The sequence below is a fragment of the Diceros bicornis genome, chromosome 9, assembly GCF_020826845.1.
Source record: "Diceros bicornis minor isolate mBicDic1 chromosome 9, mDicBic1.mat.cur, whole genome shotgun sequence".
Taxonomy (NCBI): Eukaryota; Metazoa; Chordata; class Mammalia; order Perissodactyla; family Rhinocerotidae; genus Diceros; species Diceros bicornis.
Window position 1 is genome coordinate 31,157,858 of NC_080748.1, and position 21,256 is coordinate 31,179,113.

At 46.0% G+C, this 21,256-nt stretch overlaps 1 protein-coding gene across 1 annotated transcript in view; it reads left to right on the top strand.

The window, feature by feature from the left end:
* The first annotated feature begins 1,733 nt into the window (after nucleotides 1-1,733).
* The window catches only part of ERICH6B (glutamate rich 6B), a 45,241-nt gene continuing 25,718 nt past the window's right edge, over nucleotides 1,734-21,256 (top strand). Inside the window, 5 exon segments of the mRNA XM_058547724.1 lie at nucleotides 1,734-2,050; nucleotides 7,635-7,683; nucleotides 11,486-11,673; nucleotides 17,108-17,176; nucleotides 17,856-17,894. Coding sequence (XP_058403707.1) covers nucleotides 1,738-2,050; nucleotides 7,635-7,683; nucleotides 11,486-11,673; nucleotides 17,108-17,176; nucleotides 17,856-17,894 — 658 coding nt within the window. The 5' untranslated portion in view covers nucleotides 1,734-1,737.

The window sequence follows — 21,256 nt, forward strand, 5'->3', positions numbered from 1 at the left end:
ATGGCATGGGAGCATGGAGGAGGATGGTAAGAGAGAAGTCAGAAAGCCTGGCAGACACCAGATCTCCAAGGGCCCTGGAAGCCATGGAATGGTGTTTACTTTTTATTCTAAGTGCATGGGAAAGCCACGGGGGGATTTTTAAGCAATGGCTATCATGATCTCATTTATATTTTCACAAGAACACTCTTCACAGAGAATGACCAGCAGGGCGGCAGCAGTGGTTGTGAGAAGCCCAGTTAAGAGGGGGTTGCAGTAATCCACACTAGAGATGATAGGGTCACTGCAGGTGGTCACAGTAGGGGTGGAGAAGAGTGGGAGATTTCAAAATATATTTTGAAAGAAGAGTCAATCTTTCCCACCCTCTGCTGGAAAGACAGACGTGCAAACAAACTTTTTAGTATAGCAAAACAGTTACTTGAATGAACATATAGAAGGTACAGATGGAGCATAGGATGGAGTATGGAAGACTTTCTGGAGGAGCCAAGGGGTTCACAGTAGTGTTGGAGCTGGGGAGTAAAAATAAGTAAACGTTTGCCGAGTGAATTCACAGTGTGTGGTGCTTCCTACAGAGGTGGCAGAGCAAGTGAGCCATGAGAATGCGCCTTGCAAACCTCCAGCTACAGGGGCCTTTGTACGGAAGCAGAATTTGCCACCTCAAAAACGTGTCTCTTTGGCTTGATTATTTTTAAGAACAAAAGACTCAGGAAGAAACTTTGACCTTCCTCTTAACAGCCTAAAAGAATTTAAGTTAGAAGGCCTGTTCCAGGAAGGAGCTAATCCATAAATAACTATAGTATAATATGAACTAGGTGTGGTAGACAGGGAGGAACCTAGCAAGGCCCGTTTGATCCAAGTCTTCTCCGTGTCTCATCGTCTTTGCAAGGCATGGAAAACATTTGTTTATCAAACATTTGCTTTTCCTTCTCCATGTGAATTGTTTTCCTCCCCTTTGGAGTCCCAAACTTCTACCCCCAACATCCTCCTTTGTCTTTAGCTGAAGGTGGTATTTAAGGTGGTGGCTTTGGCCATTTTGGTGAGTTACTCAGTTTTCCTGGGTTTCTCTCATGTATACGTGTTATTAAATTTGTTTGATTTTCTCCTGTTATTCTGTCTCATGTCAACTTAATTCTTAGACCAGCCAGAAGAATCTAGAAGGATAGAAGAGTATTTCTTCCTCCTCTACATCACTGACCTAGGCCCCAATCACTGTGTCTATACCACCCCACCTGTACCTCTTCCACTGTGCTTGTCACTTTGTTTGTAGAAATCTGTTTCCATGACTGTTTTTCTTCCCAGATTTCAAGCTCCTGGAAGACAGTCTCTGTCTTGTTTATTGTGGCAATAAATATTTCTTCATGAATAAATAAAAGTCTTCTCTGATGGTTGCACCACTAAACACTGATCACTCCTTTACTTTCCAGCCCTCCTCATTTACTTCCTATTGTGTGGTAATTTCAAAGATGTTGCCTTTGGGTTTGGTCACTCCCACTAGCTCCTGGAGGGCAAAACTTCTGTTCCCTCTTTTTGTGCCTTTTCGTGGGCCACCATGTTCTGATCTGCATACTCAAAGGGCCATCCAAAGACTACTGAATAAAATGAGGGAACACAAATGAATTTATGTCAATATGCAGTAGGAATTAACTGACTAATGGGATTTTATTCCTTTCTTGGTTACCAGGCTGATGAAGTAACTTTGCCCGCTGCTGAAGGGTTTCATCTGTTTAATGATTCCCCAACATGTCTACTGAAAATGATCAGTCATCAGGAGGAACATCATCTTCTTACCCTCCCACACTTTCCGAACGTTCCACACAGACCTTCTCTTCAGAGGAAGAAGATACTGAAGGAGATGAGGAGAGCTCAAAGGAAGAATCTCCATTTCCTGAAGAGGAAGAGTATCTGGAGGAGAGTGAGTATCTGGACGAGGAAGAGTATCTGAAAGGAAAGGAGTTTCTGTATGAAAAGGAGTATCTGAAGGAGGAAAAGGATCTGCAAAAGGAAAAGTGTCTAGAAGACAAGGAGTATCTGTATGAAAAGTTACCGGAAGAGGGTGAATATCTGGAGGAGGGAGAGTATCTGGAAGAGGGAAAGGATCTGAAAGGAAATGAGCATTTGCATGAAGAGGAGTATCTGGTACAGGGTGAGTATCTAGAGGAAGACCTCCCAAAAGATGGTAGTGCTAGTTCACCACAATGCCCAGGAAAAAAGAATAAACTGAGATATAGCCAAAGCTCTAATTGTCAACCCTACCCATGGTGCTGACAGATTGGAAGACTCATTACTGAGCAAGTTATACTCACAATTTCAGTAGCCAAGCCCCAGAGAACTGTGCCGACAGAGCAGACAGGGAGACTTGATGATCATAACATGCCTGGTCATAAACAAACCAAAACAAGACACACAAAAAACACCCCATAATTTGTATCTTTTCTTTTCCTTATTGCACAAGTAATACATGTTCATTGTGAATGTTTGGGAAACTACATATAAGCAAAAAGAAGAAAGCATTACCATCCAGGGACGATAATCCTTTTCACACTTAGGTTATATCCTTCCCAGACTTTATATAGTGTTGGTAACCTGCTTTTTAAGGTACATTTATTTATGTATTTATATATTGTAATTATATATAAATATTACCTACTTACATGAATATCATTTCATGTATTAAGTTTTCCACAAATCATTTTAATGGCTGCATCACAATGTATTGTATTTTCAAACCATATTTTTGATCAATTCCCTATTATTGATCATTCATTGCTTCTGATTTTTTTGTTATTTTTTTAAATGGCACTTTGATAAACATCCTTATAGCTAAATTTTATCGTTGACCTCTAATTATTCCCTAGAATACATTCCCACTATCTGTTGCTAGGTCAACAGACACTAGTACGGTTCTCAGGGTGCCCATTCAGCCCTTGGAAGGCATCATCTTACCCTGCTGGTGAGTATTTAAATTTGGAGTGCTTTCTCTCATCCTAGGGCTGACATTTTTCCAAAACTGTTTCTGCAATTGGCAACTTTGCCTTAAATTCAGTTTTTTCTTTGGCAGTGGCCTCCTGTGCTGTTGCTAGAAGTGGCTGATATGCATTCACACATAGTCGCACATGATGCCTTCCCTAGATGTCATCTCTGTATGGCCATATCCAACTAGGTGCAGAAAGTTAAAAATCCAGGTCATCTGCATCATCTTAATGTTGACCTAGAAGTAGAACTAAACTGTTTTTCTGGATCCAGTTCTGTTACTAACAGCCAGCATCTCAGACATCTTGAATTTTTAAATCCCAATCTGATTGCGCACAACCTGCATCCTAAAATCTGGGTGTTCTCAGCAGCCATACAGGCGTTTACCTTTACGTCCCTCTCCATCAAATCAGATGTATCATCCTAGACTCCTATGACCCTCATGGAAGTTTAGTTGGGACGTTGCAGAGGTAATTCCTCTATTGCTGGGAAACTCTCTTTTCTGTGTGCCTCTACCATTAAGCTCCCTCTCAGAATCCTAAGATCCCTGTTCTTCAAGCACCAAGTGTAATTCTAATACTGAAAAATAACATTTAGCCCATTTCTTTTGCACAATGTGAATCAAGCATTCTTAACATGTCCCCTCTATGTGCTGGACCTTTGTAAATATATTACCCACTTGAGTAGGACAAATACATGCTGTCAAGTGAATGGAACTGTATATAAAGCAAAAGCTTTGAAAATAAATGCCTGCTAGCAAAAATTGGAGAGGCACTGGAAAAACTGTAGGGGAATGCGAAAATGCCTTTAAAGGCACATGGAAGAATGTCTTGGTCTATGAAAAACCTGGGTACCAAGCCAAATTCTACAAAACAGGTTAAGTTAAGAAGGGGTTTACAAGAAGATTCTTAACTTTTCAAAAGATTTTATATCAGGATTTCCTTATGTGGAATATTTTCCCAATACCTTTAAGATTTAATTTTGTTTATCCCTTGTTTTGAACTTCAGTGCCTAACAAGAGTGCCTTCCTGACCCATAGCAGATGCTCAGTAAATGCAAATTGAATCAAGTTCAGTTTCATTCATTTCATAAAGTCAGGCATACACACATTCATACATGCAAGCACATACCCACATTTATTTTTAAAAACAGCTTTATGAATTAATTGGCACCTATAAAATGAACCCTAGAATTGACAAGTGAGCTTCCATCTCTCATGCTGATGGATTAATTCCTAGAGGTTAGTGGTGGAGCACTACGTCAAGAAGGACTCTGAGGCCCCATTTGGGCTCAGCAGGAAGGAGTGCCATGATCAACTAGCGATATCTGCCACAGGATCAGGCAGGGAGGGAGAAACATGAGTGCCATTATTTGTCTATTTGGTGGCAGATATGAGTCTGTCACAAAGAGCACTGTTTAATTCCTCTCTCAGGAGCTTGACTGCCTAGGTTTGAATGCCACCTCTCTCCCACTTATTAGTTGCATGAGCTTGGGCAAGTCACTTAACCCCTCTGTGTCTTGGTTTTCTTAACTCAAAATTAGGAATAACAATAGATCTACCTTATGGGATGTTTATGAGGATTAAAGGGGTTAAATTATGTAAAGCATTATGAGCTATGCCAGGCACATAGCATTTTAAGCCTATGTAAGTGTTAGCTATTATTGTTATTGTTGTTATTATTATATTATGTTGTATTTCATTATTCCCATACCATTGACTCGTGAAGGGTAGTTTACACTCCCCTGGCCACATATCCCCCCTTTGTGAAATGGACATGATGAGAAGACAAGAGAAGATGCAATGAACTAGGGTGTGAAGGGATCTGTGCCACCCACCCAACTACTCTGCAGGCAGATCAATTTCAGAGACTCCCGTTGCCCTGGACAAATCAGGGTAGGGTCAGACTAACAATCCCTGTGCCCCTCTTCTTTAAAGGGATGATTTTCCCCATGGTTTGTGGGGAAATCCAATAAAATCAGATGAGCAACTTGAATATAAATGCAGCATGAATTGCCACTGAATAATCAGTAACCACACATGACTGATCTCCCCCAGAGGTTCCAAATAGTTTCTGAAAATCTGGGTGTAAACACTGTGCTGTCAGAGTCAGAAGATCCAGCACACGCTGGGGCCCTTGGCCTTGGGCATGTCACTTACCTCCTCTAAGTTTCAGTTTCCCCACGTGTAAAAATACCTTTCTTCACAATGTGATTGCGATAATTAAACGAAAGAACATATCTGAAATGCTCTGAAAGCTCTCCCACACCATACAATTGTAAGGTGTAAAAATACTCTTCTAATCTCGCAAGGTGCAGGAAGGTGCTAGAAGGACGAGTACAATCTACATTACTATCATGCTGTCATAGAACATGAAACCACCCCATAATGAGGCCCCTTATGTTTTTTTAGAAGCCAAGACCTTCTTTTTTCATTTTTTTTTAATAATTTTATTTATTTATTTTTCCCCCAAAGCCCCAGTAGATAGTTGTATGTCATAGTTGCACATCCTTCTAGTTGCTGCATGTGGGACGCGGCTTCAGCATGGCCGGAGAAGCGGTGCCCCGGTGCACGCCCGGGATCCGAACCTGGGCCGCCAGCAGTGGAGCATGCGCACTTAACTGCTAAGCCACGGGGCCGGCCCCCAAGACCTTCGTAAAAATGAATTCTGCTCTGTGGCAAATAGTCCCATAGAAATGTCACAGTATATTAGTTTTGATTCATAATGTTTTTGCTTAATAGTATTTTGATACACATCTGCTGGATTTGATTTTCTTTACCCTTGCTAGCTCCTCTTCCACGGCTCAGGATGCTGTTTGGCCTAAATGCTATGATTTGGTTGCAATTTCCAGTTGAGAGTTGGTGTTGCGATGACCATTTCCAACAGGCAACCTAGCAATTCTGTATATTTAAGAAGAAAGGTTTGAGATGTACTAATAAGGCAGGGATGGGAGAGCCAGCCAACTTGTCAAGCAGGAAAGTTCATAGATTGTGATAGAGCTTCCCAAACAGTGTGCCTTGAGTTGGCAACTGGTGGAGGGAGATGCTGAGACCCGGGACCAGTCCCCCCACAGCCTCCACTCTGCTCCCATACAAACAGCATCATTTTCTGTGTGTGTCTTGCCCCGAAGGTCAGGAGCACAGTCCAATGGCTTAGGGTGTATATTGTGTATTTCATAATCTTTGTCTCCTCTGATTCTCCCAGCCGTTATTTACGCCCCCTACCCCCACTTCACAACCGAGGAACCTGGAGTTAGAGGGTATGTGACTACTCCAAGGTCATGGAAAATAATTAGAGGAGCCAGGACAGGCTCCCAAGGCCTCTCTTCTTTCTCTTCTACTCGCTTCTCATTCTTTTCTCCTTTCCTCCTTCTTTCATCCTTTGTTTCTGCTTTTTAGTAAATTATGTGCGTATTTTAATTTTAGAAGAGTGACATAAAAAGAAACAAAATCTACGTTTGTCCTTTTTTTATGGAAAATTTGAAAAGCAGAAAATAGAAAAACATCACCCAACTTACCAACAACCAAATATAAAGAAAGCTGATTCACATTTTAGTGATTTCTATTCTATCCCTCCCACCCCTATTTTTTGCATATTTGGTGGTGGTGGTCCTCATTTTGTTTTGTTTTTACCATTTTAAAATGCTGTAGATACAAGTATATATTTTACTTTTGTAACTTAGCATTGTCACTTCAATATTTGCCCATGTTGCCTACTTTTTGTAGACATCATTTTAATAGCTACATAAGATTCCTCAACAATACTCTGCCGCATGGGTAAACTGCGGATAAGTGTAAGTGTTGAACATTTAAGTTTCAAATTCAAGTTTTCTGATTGTCATTTTTTTACTACTTCCACTGGGCCATTCTCTAGTACAAGAATTAATGGCATATGTTATCCCAATTGTACATGAAATTCTTGATGTTGTATCATTCAAGGCAAACAGTCAGGTGATTAAGTGACACATACAGGTTCTTTAAAATTAAAAATAATTTTTAAAATATTTATATCCTCTGACCCCTCAGTCACCTCTCCTGTACAGAATCCTTCATCTCATGACAGAGGAGATCTCTGTGACTCAAAAGATTGACAAAGCAGGGCCGGCCCGGTGGCTTAGCAGTTAAGTGCACGCGCTTCGCTACTGGCGGCCCAGGTTCGGATCCCGGGCGTGCACCGACGCACTGCTTCTCTGGCCATGCTGAGGCAGCGTCCCACATACAGCAACTAGAAAGATGTGCAACTATGACATACAACTATCTACTGGGGCTTTGGGGAAAAAAAGGAGGAGGATTGGCAATAGATGTTAGCTCAGAGCCAGTCTTCCTCAGCAAAAAGAGGAAGATTAGCATGGATGTTAGCTCAGGGCTGATCTTCCTCACAGAAAAAAAAAGAAAAGATTGACAAAGCAAACTTGAATTTCCAAAATCCATGATTTCATGAAAATTATCTCCCTGAGTTCTCTTTGATTTTATAAAATTTCAACCCCTTAATTTCTAAAGGAAATCATTAAGAGAGACAACACTGGGGAAAAGTAAAAGCAGAAAAATTCTATAAATCGGGGCCTCTCCATCCCAATCCCAGCATCATGTGCCTAACAACACATTTTTAAACAGAAAGAAAAATGCTTTCTTTTTTTCCAATTTGTCTTTCTGTTCTTTTTTGCAATAGAATTCAAGGTGGCTTCTTCATCACAAAGCCTTCCTGATGTTAATGCAAGGTAATAGTTTTCTTTTTGGATAAATCAGGTGGAAATTCGTGCTTAGAGATGATGTTTCGGGACCTTTGCAATCCTAAAGATGGGGAGTGGGGGGTGAGGATGGGGTGGGCGTGTAGGGAGCAAGTCCTCTGAGGAAGGAGGGGGTCAGTCGGGGGGTCTCCTGGAAGTCACACATAAAAGACCTTGTAATACTGCTCCCCTCTACCACTCAGTCACTCACAGGGTGAGGGGTGGTCTCAAGATCAGAGTCCTGGATGCCCAGAACTACAGAGATGAAAGGGCAGTTGGTGATCTGAGTCTGGAGGGAAGGTCTGAACTGGGAAGAGATAGCAAAAAGCTCACAGGCGGTGCTTGTGGTGAATAGATGAATGAATGCCCAAAGGAAGTTTCAATATTCCCTGCTCAAGCATACTTCCAAGAGTTAAATTATCATTCAGTGAGTATTCACTAAACTGCCACGGGGCTTGGCACATGCTAGACGATCAATAACATATGGAATAAATGAGTAAATGCCTTCTGTGTGCCAGCTCTGTGGAAACCAGTGTGGGGGTACACAAGACTTCTGATTCACAGGTCTTGTCTTTGTGGCTCACCCTCTACAATCCCTCCCCAAAGGATGACTGGGGGAAGGCAGTCATTTATCTCCACTGGTGAAGTGGGTTGACACTAGATACAAATAAAGCACAAGACCACTTTTGTTATGGTGAGAAGCAGAAATGAACTCCCAGCTCTGCTGTTAGGGAAGCCACTGGTTACAACTTGAGGGCCCAGGGCTCTGCGCAGGGCTACCCCTCAACCTGGTGAGGTCAGCCCCCTAATCCTGCAGTGGAGACACTGGCCCCTCCATGCCATGCTTGACACTTCTGGAATCTGAGCAACACGGATCTGACAGGATAGCCCCAACTAAGGCCATGTGTAAGAGGTCATGGCTTTTCGAAGGCCTCTTCACCTCAGTTACTGACCCACACAGCATGTTAAGCTATGTGGCAGTGAAGGGGCCAAACAGTGAAGTGACCCCCTGAAAGGTCATGATTGAGAAAAGGTCGTGATTGAGAACAGGGACTCTGGAGCCAGGCTGCCTGGTGTGAATCTCAGCTCCTCCACCCAGGAGCTGTGTGCCAAACAGCAGCCACTTAAACTTCTTGTGCCTCAGTTTCCTCATGTGTAAAATGGGACCATAAGAGTTGTAGCCTCGCAGGGCTGTGGTGAGGATTAAATGAGTATTAACTCACGGGGCACACTTAGAACAGTAGCTAGCACACAGGACACACTCTGTAGCGCTACAGATCGTTGTTATTCTCCCCTCTGCTCCCTGTGAGCCACCATGTGGAAAACTTAGCACGCCTGGAACACAAATCATGATTCCTAGTCAGCTTTATTCCAAACACGCGTACCCATCCAAGCCTTTATTCATAGTTCAGCTGAGTGGGTTTCTTGTTCCCAGGGCCCTGAGGACAGCGTGGGGATCAGAGAGGCCCTGGGGTCTTACTGTGTCTGTCCATATGCTCTTTGGCTTGTGTCCCCAGAGTCCAGGCCCAGGCCTTGGGGTGTTCGGAGAGGCCCTGGCTTTCCCTGACACAAGGTTTCTGAGAGACTGGACCCTCCACAAAACCCTTTAGGCAAGAAGTGTTGCACTCGCGTTTGTTTGTTAAGGCGGGGCCTGGGAAAGGGGAGCAGATTCAGGTCAGGTGTTCCACCGGTCCCTGAGAAACAGCAAGGCCCCCTCTCCCATTTCCACACCCACGCCCTGAAGGTCCCCCAGGCCTTCCCCGCTCTGAAGCATCTGCAGATGCAGGCGTGGAACCATCAAATCTCCCCAGGATCTAAGATCCAATGGCTGCTCCTTGCACTCTCCCCATGTGGACGGGGCAGGGAGCTGGTGTTTGGCCCAGGTAGGCCAGAACCCTGGTCCTGCTTCCCAGGTGCTAAGGCCACGGTGGAGCCCTGGTAGGTGCCCCAGAAGGCCCTACAATGTCCCAGCCAGGGGCAGGCACGGCAGGGAGGGTGCTGTGTAAATGTACCTGAAGATGGAAATGATCAGAGCGGCCACCATTACCTTACATATAATCTCCATGTTTGTTTGGCAGCTTTGACTTCTCAATGTCCTTTCATGGGGACTTGCATTGTCTCTTTGGGTCCCAGTGGGCACCTGGTGAGTGAGATAGGACAGGCCTTCTCCCACTGGAAGGATAAAGCCCAGGGGAGTCTCCTGATGTGGCCTTGAGGCCTGGAGCAGAGCAGGAGTTGACACTTGCCTAAAGAGCTCACCTGTGTCTTGATCCCTGCGGTCACCTGACCTAGGACCTACCGTCTTGCCACTTGACCCCGGAGCCCCTTTTCAATGGTGCATCCTGAGAACACAGCCACTCTGCCCCAGCCCATAGGCCGGCACAGACCCAGGCCCTCCCACTGGTCCCTCGGAAGTGGCACAAGATCTGCCTGTAACTCCCACAGACGCTGGAGGGACAACGGTGTTCCTGTGGTGACTCTCGGCTCGAACAAGTAGCCTCCTCCTCTCTCCCCCACCCTCTCACCCCCAGCCTCAGACTGCAGCCCCTCACTCCTCCCTGTCCTGCATCAGGGGACCCTGGCCCAGACAGGAAACGGGCCTGTCTCATGAAGGGCTGCTCACCCCCAGCCTCAGACTGCAGCCCCTCACCCCTCCCTGTCCTGCATCAGGGGACCCTGACCCAGACAGGAAACGGGCCTGTCTCATGAAGGGCTGCTCACCCCCAGCCTCAGACTGCAGCCCCTCACCCCTCCCTGTCCTGCATCAGGGGACCCTGACCCAGACAGGAAACGGGCCTGTCTCATGAAGGGCTGCTGAACTTTTACTTCCCCTATAAGAACAACAGCCACTCTCGTTCTGACCTCACCTGTGGGGACCTGTGGTAGAGATGTGATTATCAAAAAGGCGCAGAAACTGAGGCACAGAGAAGTTAAGTAACTTACCCAAAGTTACTCTGCTATAATGCAAGAGCCAAGATTAAAGCTCAGGTCATATGACACCAAAGTCAATGTTTTTTTCTACCAACCAGAGTCACTGCCCATTTATATGTTGGGCACTTTCCTTACGCCCATCTCTGCCAGTGGGCCAGTTTACTTGAGATGACTTCAGGGCCAAAACACCCGAAAGGCCCCTCTCACTCCTTTGAATTACAGTTTCTTGCCCCCCATTAAAAGTCAAAGATTCTCAAGGAAGGACACGGTGTGGGTCTGTGTGTTGGGGTCATCCCTTTTGATCCTGAGCTACCAGACAGCAGGGCCTGCCCCTCACACTCAACACCCTGTCATCAGGCCCTGTGGAAACCTTTCTCAATGATGGTGGTGTATGTAGTGGGCAGACTAGAGGGGGCAGACCTCAGTGCTTGATTTTAAGCTGCTGCAGCATCTACTTTGGTATTTTTTCCACTCTGTCTGAGGGAGCTGTGAGGCAGGAAGGGCCACTGGAGTGAGCAGGGTCATGAGCCAGGAAGGACAGAGAATGGTCCAGAACATAGACTGTCAGTGATGGAAGCCTAGCCCATTGGCCTTTGAAGGCACCCACAGATCCTTTCACTCTAAGTGCGGGAGCAGTTGGCAACGTGGGGCTCTGCGGGCCAGAATGGCACACAGGCTATTTGCCGTGATCCACAAGCTGGTCCCCTCGAACCTTGTGACATCCACCATCTGGGGCAGGCGGAAGTCTGCAGGAGCTGGAGAACAGCCACCACCACCCCAACTTCCCAACAGGCCAGAGCACTGGGTTCCTAACCTGGCCCCTGTTTGGAAATTGACCGACCCCTGTGCTACCCTCTGACAGGAGCCCAGTTGCTGGCCCCTCTTGGGCGAACATCTTCTTCGCTGTCCCTCCTTCTATCTCTGAACCTGCTGGCGAGTCTCCTCACTATGACACGACACCTTCTACATCCTTCGTGAAGCACGATAGAGAATTTCTGGCCTGGCAAGACCAGGGCACACAGACAGAATGGACCTACGAGAGCAAGTCAGGTAGGGAAAACTGCACCCTGCTGGCCACCCCACGGCCGGGATCCCTGGGAGAAGGGGGAGAAATGCATTCCCTGTATGTGAAATATTATGACTCGACTACTGACTCTCATGCTAATGATATATACTGCTTCCTATGCCATTTGAAGTCATATTTTGGGTAAGAAGTTAAACTCCTCTACTAGTCCTGCTGCCCCCTTTTCCATCTGAGAAAGAGCATCATCAAAGCGCTGAAACAAATACCTTCTTCAGTCTTTCCCTGTCTCTTAGGTAGTCTTCCTGTTGTTGTTCTACGTGAACACAGGCCCTATTTCCCTCAGGGACTCAGGCCACTTCCTTCCTCAATTACAGACTGGTTCCCTGGGGTGATAGGCCATATCCAGATAATCTTGCAGATAGTGGCGAATGGGCCTCGGACCACCTCGTACTCTGTCTCAGTGTGCAGTCAAAGCCAGCCCTGATCCAAGCCCAGCCACAACCATCTGTAGCATGAACTTTTGTGGCCACAACTGGGAGACACCCGAAAGAGTTTGACAAGATTGCATTGAGGATCTTAATCCTCTACCCAATTAAGCCCTAAGGCCCCTCACTCTAGGATCCCGGGGATGGAACACTGAACAGCATTTCTTGCTATTATTAATAATTTAAATCCAGCCTTGGTGACATTGATCCATCACAGATTCACAGATTCATCTCACATCTGTAGTCATGGCAGCGGTAAATTAGATTCCCCCATCACCTCACCTCCCTGCCCCCTTCCATGTCTGCTATATGTTGTAGTTCAAATGTGGTGAAATGAAGTTAGGAGCCAGCAACCCCATGAGAGTGAATGGAGAGGCACAGGGCAGGCCCACACAAGCCAGGAGTTCAGTGGCACAGGCAGCACACGATGAGAAGGATTTTACAGGCTAAATCAGTTCATGGGGGACCTTTGCAGCATGTGTGCTCCGATGGAGCCCCAAGAACTAGAACCATTTCAAAGTTAGTAAGTATGACAGCAGGGAAAAATCTGAGCATTTATCTAAATATTCATAAGCAGAATTCTGAAAGTCATTTACTGGGTAATCGCCTGTGAAGTGCCAATGCTAAGCTTGAGAGGATGTGGGAGAGGAGAAAAGAGATAGGAGAAGGCTGGGGTGTGGGAAGGGGGGCACCAGGGCCTGTTCATATCACTATGGACCCACCTCCACAGAGAGAGGCCCTCCTAAAATCATTATTTTATTTAACCTGTTCATTCATGATCCTTTTGGTCCCTAAGCTTAATTTACAGAGCTAGTCAAATCCGTACCTAATTTAGGTTTTGAGCACTCTGCATATTTGGTCTGTAGGGGCATGTTTTGCAGCTAAGTGTCTTTCTAGTACTGAGTTCTTAAAAGCCAACATGTGTTTAGTGTATAGTGAAAGTCTAGCCACCCACAGTAAATAAATGCCAACTGATTAAATACTGTGATGTGGGTGACCTGGACCAAAGGTGTGGACTGCATTGGAGCCTCTAAGTCAGGGTCAATGACACACCCCAGGTTTCTGCAGTTATGTGAAGGGATGGTGGCTATAGCAGAGACTGAACCACAAGGAAAAGCAAGAAATTCTCTAAAATTTATGGAGGTTTTTCTTTTCCCTTCTGCCTATGGTTTACAATCTATCTTTCTGGAGAGTGTTGGTAATAATTGGGTAAAACTTACCAGAAATACGTACATAATTGTGTCTGGCCAATGGAATGGAGCAAATATATGACAGAGAGACTTCTCTGAGAGGGTGAAGAGTTTTAAGAGAAAGTGAGGGAACGTGCAGGAGGAAACTAGGAAGTATGGAGCTGCAGGAAGGTAGAAGAGCTCAAAACAGCATCGAGAGGAGTTAGAGGAAAGTGACACAGACAGAATGATCTGGGCATGATGGTGATGGGGCCCATCCATGAAGGCCAGCCAGGCCTTCTGCAGTTGGAGTACAGAACACTAAAGATTCCCAAGCATGGCGGATGCAGAAAAGAATCTGCTTTCAGCATAGGGCGGAAGCCACCCATCCACTTGCTGGAGAAACTCAGACAATCAAGGCAAAAGCAACCCAAAGAGCTGGCAGTGTGGGACCGAGGGCCAGCAGGGGCAAGCAGAGACGAGAGCAGGCATTGACACTGCTGCTCCGTGAGGCCCAAGACTGTGCATCCCCATCGCCAGGTGACTGTAAAGATGCAGATTGCCAGCCTTCCTTATCAGAATTCCTGTCTGTATTCTTAACAAGACCCCCAGAGGATTCTTAGGCACAAGAATGTTGGAGAACCAGACAACTTCAAGTGTAGGATGAATTTCATGGGTGCTACGTTCCTGTTTTTAAAGCTTTTTTTTTATTATGGGACCGTTCAACCCCAGTGGGCCAGAAACACCATTTCACATGACAAGGCCCTTCTCAACAAATAAAACTTTGAACCAAACATGGAGAAGAAACACCCAGATAAATCCTTGAAACCTATTACTACAGAGAGTGGCAGGTCTGACATGGAAGGAATGCTAAAGGCACAAGAAATGCCTCGTGATTCACGTGAGGAAGCGTTCTGAAGGAGGACCAGAAGGACTATTTATGGCCTCAGGTGTCTTCCTATCCAGGTGCAGAGCAGGGTCATAAACAAAGTAGAGGTGAGGCCCTAACACAGAGCATCATATCCATGCTTGTAGAAACCCTCAAGAATTGGTTCCCGGCACATAGTAAGCACCTATAAATATTTTTTAAATACTTGTGAAATTGTTGTTGAATCCTCATCTGATTCAAGATCAGATATGATGATGAGAAGGTGTATCCTACTCCCCAAACACAGTCTTGGTAGGAAGGGGGCTGTGTATAGACATAGGCACACACAGAGACACTGAGTGTATAGAAGTGTGGGTGGGGATAAGCAGAGGGAGGGGAAGTGCCATCAGAGGAGCAGTTTACTTCAAGCCCCGTGGCCAGATGGGGAAGAGGGTGGGAAAACTCCCAAAAGTGCAAACTAGTGTTTGCATAGAATTCCCTTCAGTGGACTTGGATTTTGAAATCATATGCAAAGGTTAAAAAGATGAGAATGTTACCTACAGTAAAGGTAAGAAAATGGCTCTGAACTTTAAAAATAGTGCCAGGAGAGTTGAAGCCCAGGATAAACTAATTCTTACCAAAAAGTAATAATAATAATACTGCAGGCATCAACTAAATAAAGTTTTCTTTTAAAATAGGATTGGGGCAGAAAGATCAAGGCAGCCGGGGCCACTGTTTAGTGCAATGTTGAGGAATGGTTCCAAGAAAGTCAGGTCCTTCAATTGGTATTTTATTTTGACTTCACTGTGAAGGAAAATGATCTTCAGATTGAAAAGCATGCAACAAAATTAGGCAAGACATAGGAGAAACCAAAGATTGGTGACAAGATCAGAAGAGATTGGTAACTTCTGTGTCCTGACCTAGATAAAAACACCCTAGACTATCCGTAGAGAGAGAAGAGCTTAATCATGTTTATGGTTTTTGAGGAATTTGGGAAATGACCCTGCAACAAATCTGGGGCAAATGTTGGGAGCAAAATGACCACAAGAAAGCAACATAGGATCAATAAGAACAAATCAAGTAATGCTGGATGTTAGGTCACTTTTTGACAAAGTTATTAGATCAGGGAGCTATGGTAACCCAGCAGGCCCAAATTCCACATGTGTTTTATTTTCAAAGCCTTCCTGATGTTCCTGTGGACAAGACAGAGAACTATCAGGTGGATGCTAATGTCCGATGATGGAGCAATAACTGTTAAATAACCTCCTGGAGATTCTGTTTAAGTATAAGAGTCAACCCAGTTTCCAGTGGGGGGCCACAGGGCTCTGTCCAGTACACTTTATCTTGGTACAGATGTAGGGGGAATATTTGTATTTGTAGATGACCTGAAGCTGTTGGGTGATGGGGGTAACGTAATTAGATTCTAAAAGATCTTGACAGGCAGAAACATTGGACCTGGACTAGCTGGATACAATATAATGGTAATTTATATGAGAGCCTGCCCTTAGGCCCACAAAAGCAATGAGATGGAGAAGTACAAGGTGGGGAAGCCCTGTTTGTTGTAGATGCTTTACTCAACCACAAGCTCTGTAAGTCAGTGGTATGACCGATGTGACTGCCAGAAAAGTTAATATAGCCAAATACAACTGAAAGGTTATAGAACGGGGGATTTGTCCTGCTCTAGCTGTGTTCGAGGGCCAGCCTAGAGACAGCTGTCAGTTTGAGGGATACCACACTCTATGAGAGCTAGGAGCACAGTGGCTGGGGCTTGGAGGAGACGGTGGTGTTAGACAGACTTGGAGACTACGTCATACGCAGAAGTGTTGAAGCAAAGTGGGGTGTTAAGTCTGGAAGACACGTGCCTTCAAATATTTCATGATCTGCCACACAAAACTGAGGCCACACCTCGCCATCTGCACTGAAGGGCTAGAATAGGACCACCCTCAGGGAAATATGTCAAGAAAAGGAAATTATTCCTGACAGTCAGAACCATGCCATGGTGGAATGAGTTTTCTTAAAAGTTGGAGCATTCCTTATCTGTAGAGGGCTCAGTCACAGATGAAGAACCAGCAGGCACGGATACTGCATGTGTGCGGGAGGCTTCTCATCCAGGCACCGCAGACCGGGCTCCAATCGCAACACTTCCATGAGACAATGGAGCAATTCGCCTCTGCTTTTTCATCATGGGCCTGCTCCTCTCTGCTATTAAGAATGGGTTGTAGGGTGTGTGTTTGTGTGTGTGCACATGCACATGTGTGCGCACACATGTTTAGGAGTAGGAAGAGGGAGAGGTGGGGGTGGGGGAGGTAAAAAAAAGTCAGGACTACACAATTCCAGAAGACATAAAATAAGGGTAACCAAGAACTTACAAAAGTTCTCAAAAAATATAGTAGCCTCCCGTTGCATATCTCAGTGGATCTATACTAGACAGCCCCCTTGTTTCCCAGCCAGCCCCCATATTACACCTCTTGGGGAGCTCATGGCACAGAACACCAGAGACACCCACTTCCTTCAGTGACAGACGTACCCCATAATGTGTCTACATGGCTGTGGAGCCACTTGACTTTATGGTTCCTACAACTACTCCTCCTTCAGAAGGAGGAATGTCTCTAAAGTCCCCCTCCAACCCCAGCCATCCTATCTATCCTGGGAACCCAAACTGGTCCCATGGTGACCAGAGAAGAAGGCCACAAGGGGCTACATTTCCTGACCACTGGTTTATTGCAGTCCTAGAGTAAGTTAGCAGAGCTAAAGAAGAGGAGGAGGGGCAGAGGGAGCATCCAGTATCTGCCAGCACTGCCTCAGACCCATTTCTTCTCCTCTGTTAATCAGCTTTGGGTGCCAAGAAAGAACCTCAGACCCTACATGTCCAATACAAACCCACTGGAAAGAGTGAGGTTAAAATTGTTAATGGCCATCCTCTTCTGTCTTTTAACAGCATCTTTAAAATCGAGATTGAAAAAAGAGCAAGAAAGCTCAACAACGATGCTCAAGTCTGATTCGGAAGGTATCATTTTAATTTTATAATCTTATGATGACTTTAAATGACTTGTAGAAAAGTTACAAATCCATCCATGAGAAGGTAAGAAGCAGAGAATTAACATGCCTCTGGCCAAAGAGAGGCCTCTTTTGACCATTTTAGACTAGGGCATCCTTAGTTAAGGCTTGTGGCCAAGGCATTATTTCTAGAGCTTGATGTTAAGGCTCAAGGCTCAGGTAAGAAACTGAGCCAAAGGGGAAAGTGCTTTCAAATTTGAATTAAAAATGAATTCTGGAAGGGGGGGAACAATATTTACTACTGGTGTTTGGAGGGAAGATAATGGGCTATCATACTCAGTTCACTCCATGACATTGACTATACACCTACTGACATTTTTCGTACACCTACTGTGTACTGGGCAGGATATAAAGATGGACAAAACCCACATGCCCTCTTAGAACTGAAACTCTAGTGGGCAAGATGAAATATGAACAAAGGGAAGGGGATCGATATTTGTTGAGCATAAACTACAGGCCTCAAGCTGCTAGAGATCATGGAAGCCTCTTATCCCACAACATGTGATCTCCACCCTGGTCTCCCCAGCGATTTTGGAGGTGATCTTTAAATTGATTCTCTTGGGGATCAAAAGGTCCGGACTAGTTCCTCACACCACACTCTGTTAATAATTGTTCCTCTTCTTCTTCAGGGCACATTATCCCTGAAGGGCCACAAGAGGAAGAAAATGGTGAGAGTCCCACATCTTATATCCAAAGATGCCTGCTCCCTGCAGAGTGTCCTGCGCTGGGGATGGTGGTCCCAGTGGGTGGGTCCCTTGCTCATCCAGCTTGCACTAAGTCCTAGAGAGGACCTCGGGACATGCTGGGCAAGCAGCCCCCAAACCTGGACGTGCTTCTGTGTCCTTTCCTGAAGGGGTAGGGGGTAGAATAAGAAACAGAGAGAAGATCTCTGGAGTGAGACAGAATGACCTGCAACAGGACCAGAAGTCCATCTCTCTACTCAAGCTCTGCTATAGGGACTCCCACATTAAGAGGGTCCAGTCAGTCGCTGGGTTCCCTGTGGTCTGGGCAGCAGGGCTTGACTGGGATGCATGGGCCCCTCCAGATGGACTCATCCGACGGCACTTTGGTAGGGTATAAACTGGAGCCCCTACAAATGGTGGCCATCAAGACTTATTAATTGTTATTAAGGACGGGTTAGTTGAATCCTGTGAGGGGGAAGGACAAGGGAGAATCCTGATGGAATGGCAGAACCTCAACTTGCATACATCACTCCACAAAACAAAAGCCCTGCAGTTAACCAGACCCATCCTATTAGAAAACGATTTAGGGACTATGATCTGTTGTCTTTCAGCATGGTGGGGGCTAGGGGAGAATCAGGGCTTACACACACAGGGAGCTTACCGAACAAACTCTTTCAAACCCTAGACTATGCATCCCATCTGCCACTCCACCGACCCCAGAAAGGTACTGATCAATAGAATTTGCTTCATCTTATTCCATTTCAAGGAGGGGTTAGAGCGGTGCTGCTCAAACTTTAATGGACAGAGCGATCACCTGGAGATCTTGTTAAAATGCAAATTCTGATTCAGTAGGTCTGAGGTCCTGCATTTCCAACAAGCTCCCAGCAGTGGCTGCTGCTGCTGACCCATGGACCACACTTTGAGTAGCAAGGTTTTAGAACAGCTTATAGATTTGTGCCCATACCAACCGCCAGACCAGACCATCCCTTGATCCACCTGTCAGGGATAACAAGGAGTTCACTACATGAAGGGTCAAGGGGGTGAAGAGAGGACTGAGTTTCATCCGTGTGCTTGTTTGTCAGCAGAGCTGGGTTGCTCCTTTCTCAGAGCTGGCCCCCAGACTAGTCGCTTCCTGCTCCTCCCCTCCCTGACCTCACCTCTAACATGGGGATCTGCCCTGAAAACCTCTATCCCAGATTCAGGAACTGTGGTCTCAAGAAAAACCCTTAGAGGAGAGGCATTGATTGAATGGGGAAGAATTAAGATTTGTTCTTGATCAATTCCGGAGAAGACACGCTCCACTTTAGGGAATCCTGTATGCCAGGCTTTTACCCGTTAGCACACTCCGCTGAGACACCCTAAAGATGTGTCCTATGGTTCCCATTACACAGAAGAGGGGACTAGATGCAAAGGGGCTGAGTGACATGCTGGGAGTGGCCCAGGTCCTGGATGACAGGGCCACCACTCAGGAACCTGGCCTTACCCTCCCCCCCAATACCCCCCTCCCCCCATCCCCCCCCCCCCCCCCGGCAGCCTCCCAAAGAGCAACTTCAGGGAAGATAATGATCTCATTAGAACAAAGGTAGAGGTTGACAGAAATCTCCAATGGGAAAGTTAATTAGGAATCAGGGTTTTCCTTCTCATTCAGCCCCAGTTATGGCTGCGTTACTGCATATTTACTGTGTTTGTCTTGACATGTAGACAGTGCCCGCGGATGTTAATAAGGTTAGTTATTACGTGGAATCCAACGCTTCTGAACACTGAAGTTCAGTACTCAGGACTGCCAAGCCACCTTCTCCCCTTGATAAACACCTGCTTTTTTTCCCCGCAAATTAACTGCGTATTATTCAATAAAGCCTATTAAAATATGGCAATCACAAATGATGGGGATTTGCTAAACTATCAGGGCCAGAGCCAGACTCTCACTGTCAACGCAGGGCAGGCACATACTCACAGAACCTTACATGAGGCTCTGCCACTCCGTCTCTCCAGACCCCTGTTCTACCAGTTCCCTCATGTCTCCTCTCCAGTGACAACCGAAATGAGCTTCCTGGGTGCTTGCTTGATTCCCACGAATTCTGCTGGGTTTTCCTAAATGGCTCTTCAGAAATGCTCTAGGCCGTGTCCATGGCACACAGTTTGGGGGCACACAGTGTTTTTGGAATCCAGCTGAAAGGGCTCCTTGCCTTTGCCGGTTGTGAGGACCCCAGGGGGGATGGCGTGCGCCTGTGGGAACTGCTGGGGGGACTCGTGCAGCTCGGGGTCCACCGCAGGTGGCAGATTTCTGCAGGCAGAAAGGCCCCTGGGCCTGGTCTGTACAGGCAGACCCAGCTGAGTGGAGGCCTCCATCCCACCAGGAGCCCAAAGGAGTCGGCATTTTTATTACTGAACCAAAATTGGGAAGAAGTGCAAAATTAACGTGTGCGGAGACCACAGAGAATGTCCCTTCTCCGCCCCCCAAGGCATAATAATAGAGCACAAAATCGGACAGAAAAAGTCAGCCCTACCCGAACCTGGGGCATTTTCAGGGCTCTCTGGGTGGCCCAGCTTGAAGGGGCGGGTGTCATCCAGAGGCTATGTCAACAGGCCACCATAATTTCCCCAGGGGCCCAATTATCTGTAAGAGCCCTTCCTCCTAGCTCTCATCTCAGGATCCACACATTTCCAGGATCAGGGAAATGAGGCCCAGGCTGTAATTATCAATTCCTCAATTCAGTTTGCACCCTGTCGATGCGGGAGGCTTTAAGCTCCTCTCCTGGCCCAGAGGGTCACCAGGCTGTGGCTGACCTTGAGAACAAAGGCATTCACTATCTCTGGTGGACTTTTTTTTAGCTCACTGGCTTGGGGATTCATCTCTTACGCTTTAATTAGCAATTATGAACCATATGCAATTCTGGAAATTGGCAATTTTTGACAAAACTGGTGGGAGATAGGAATTCTCGGGATTTCCAAGAGAAAAATCACATTCAGAATAAATCTTTCAGAATAAAATCTAAAATCCTCCCCACAGCCTACAAGGTCCTCCGTGAGCTGGCCCTGCCCCATGTCCCTTGCTGCTGCCCTCCTTCACGCTCTGCTCCTCTCCAGGCATACTGTGCAGAGCTCTTGTAGTTTGTCAGATATGTCAATCACACTCCCACCCACTCTCACCACCGGGCCTTTGCACCTCCTAGCCCCCTGCCAGGAATGCTCTTCCCCAGCTATCTGCCTGCTCACTCCCTTGCTTCATTCAGAACTCATTCACATGTCACCTTGTCAGATGAACCTTCACTAGCCACCAGGAGCACACAACTCACTTTCTTAAGTCAGCCACTGAAACTGACCCTTCTATTCCTATTTTATTAATA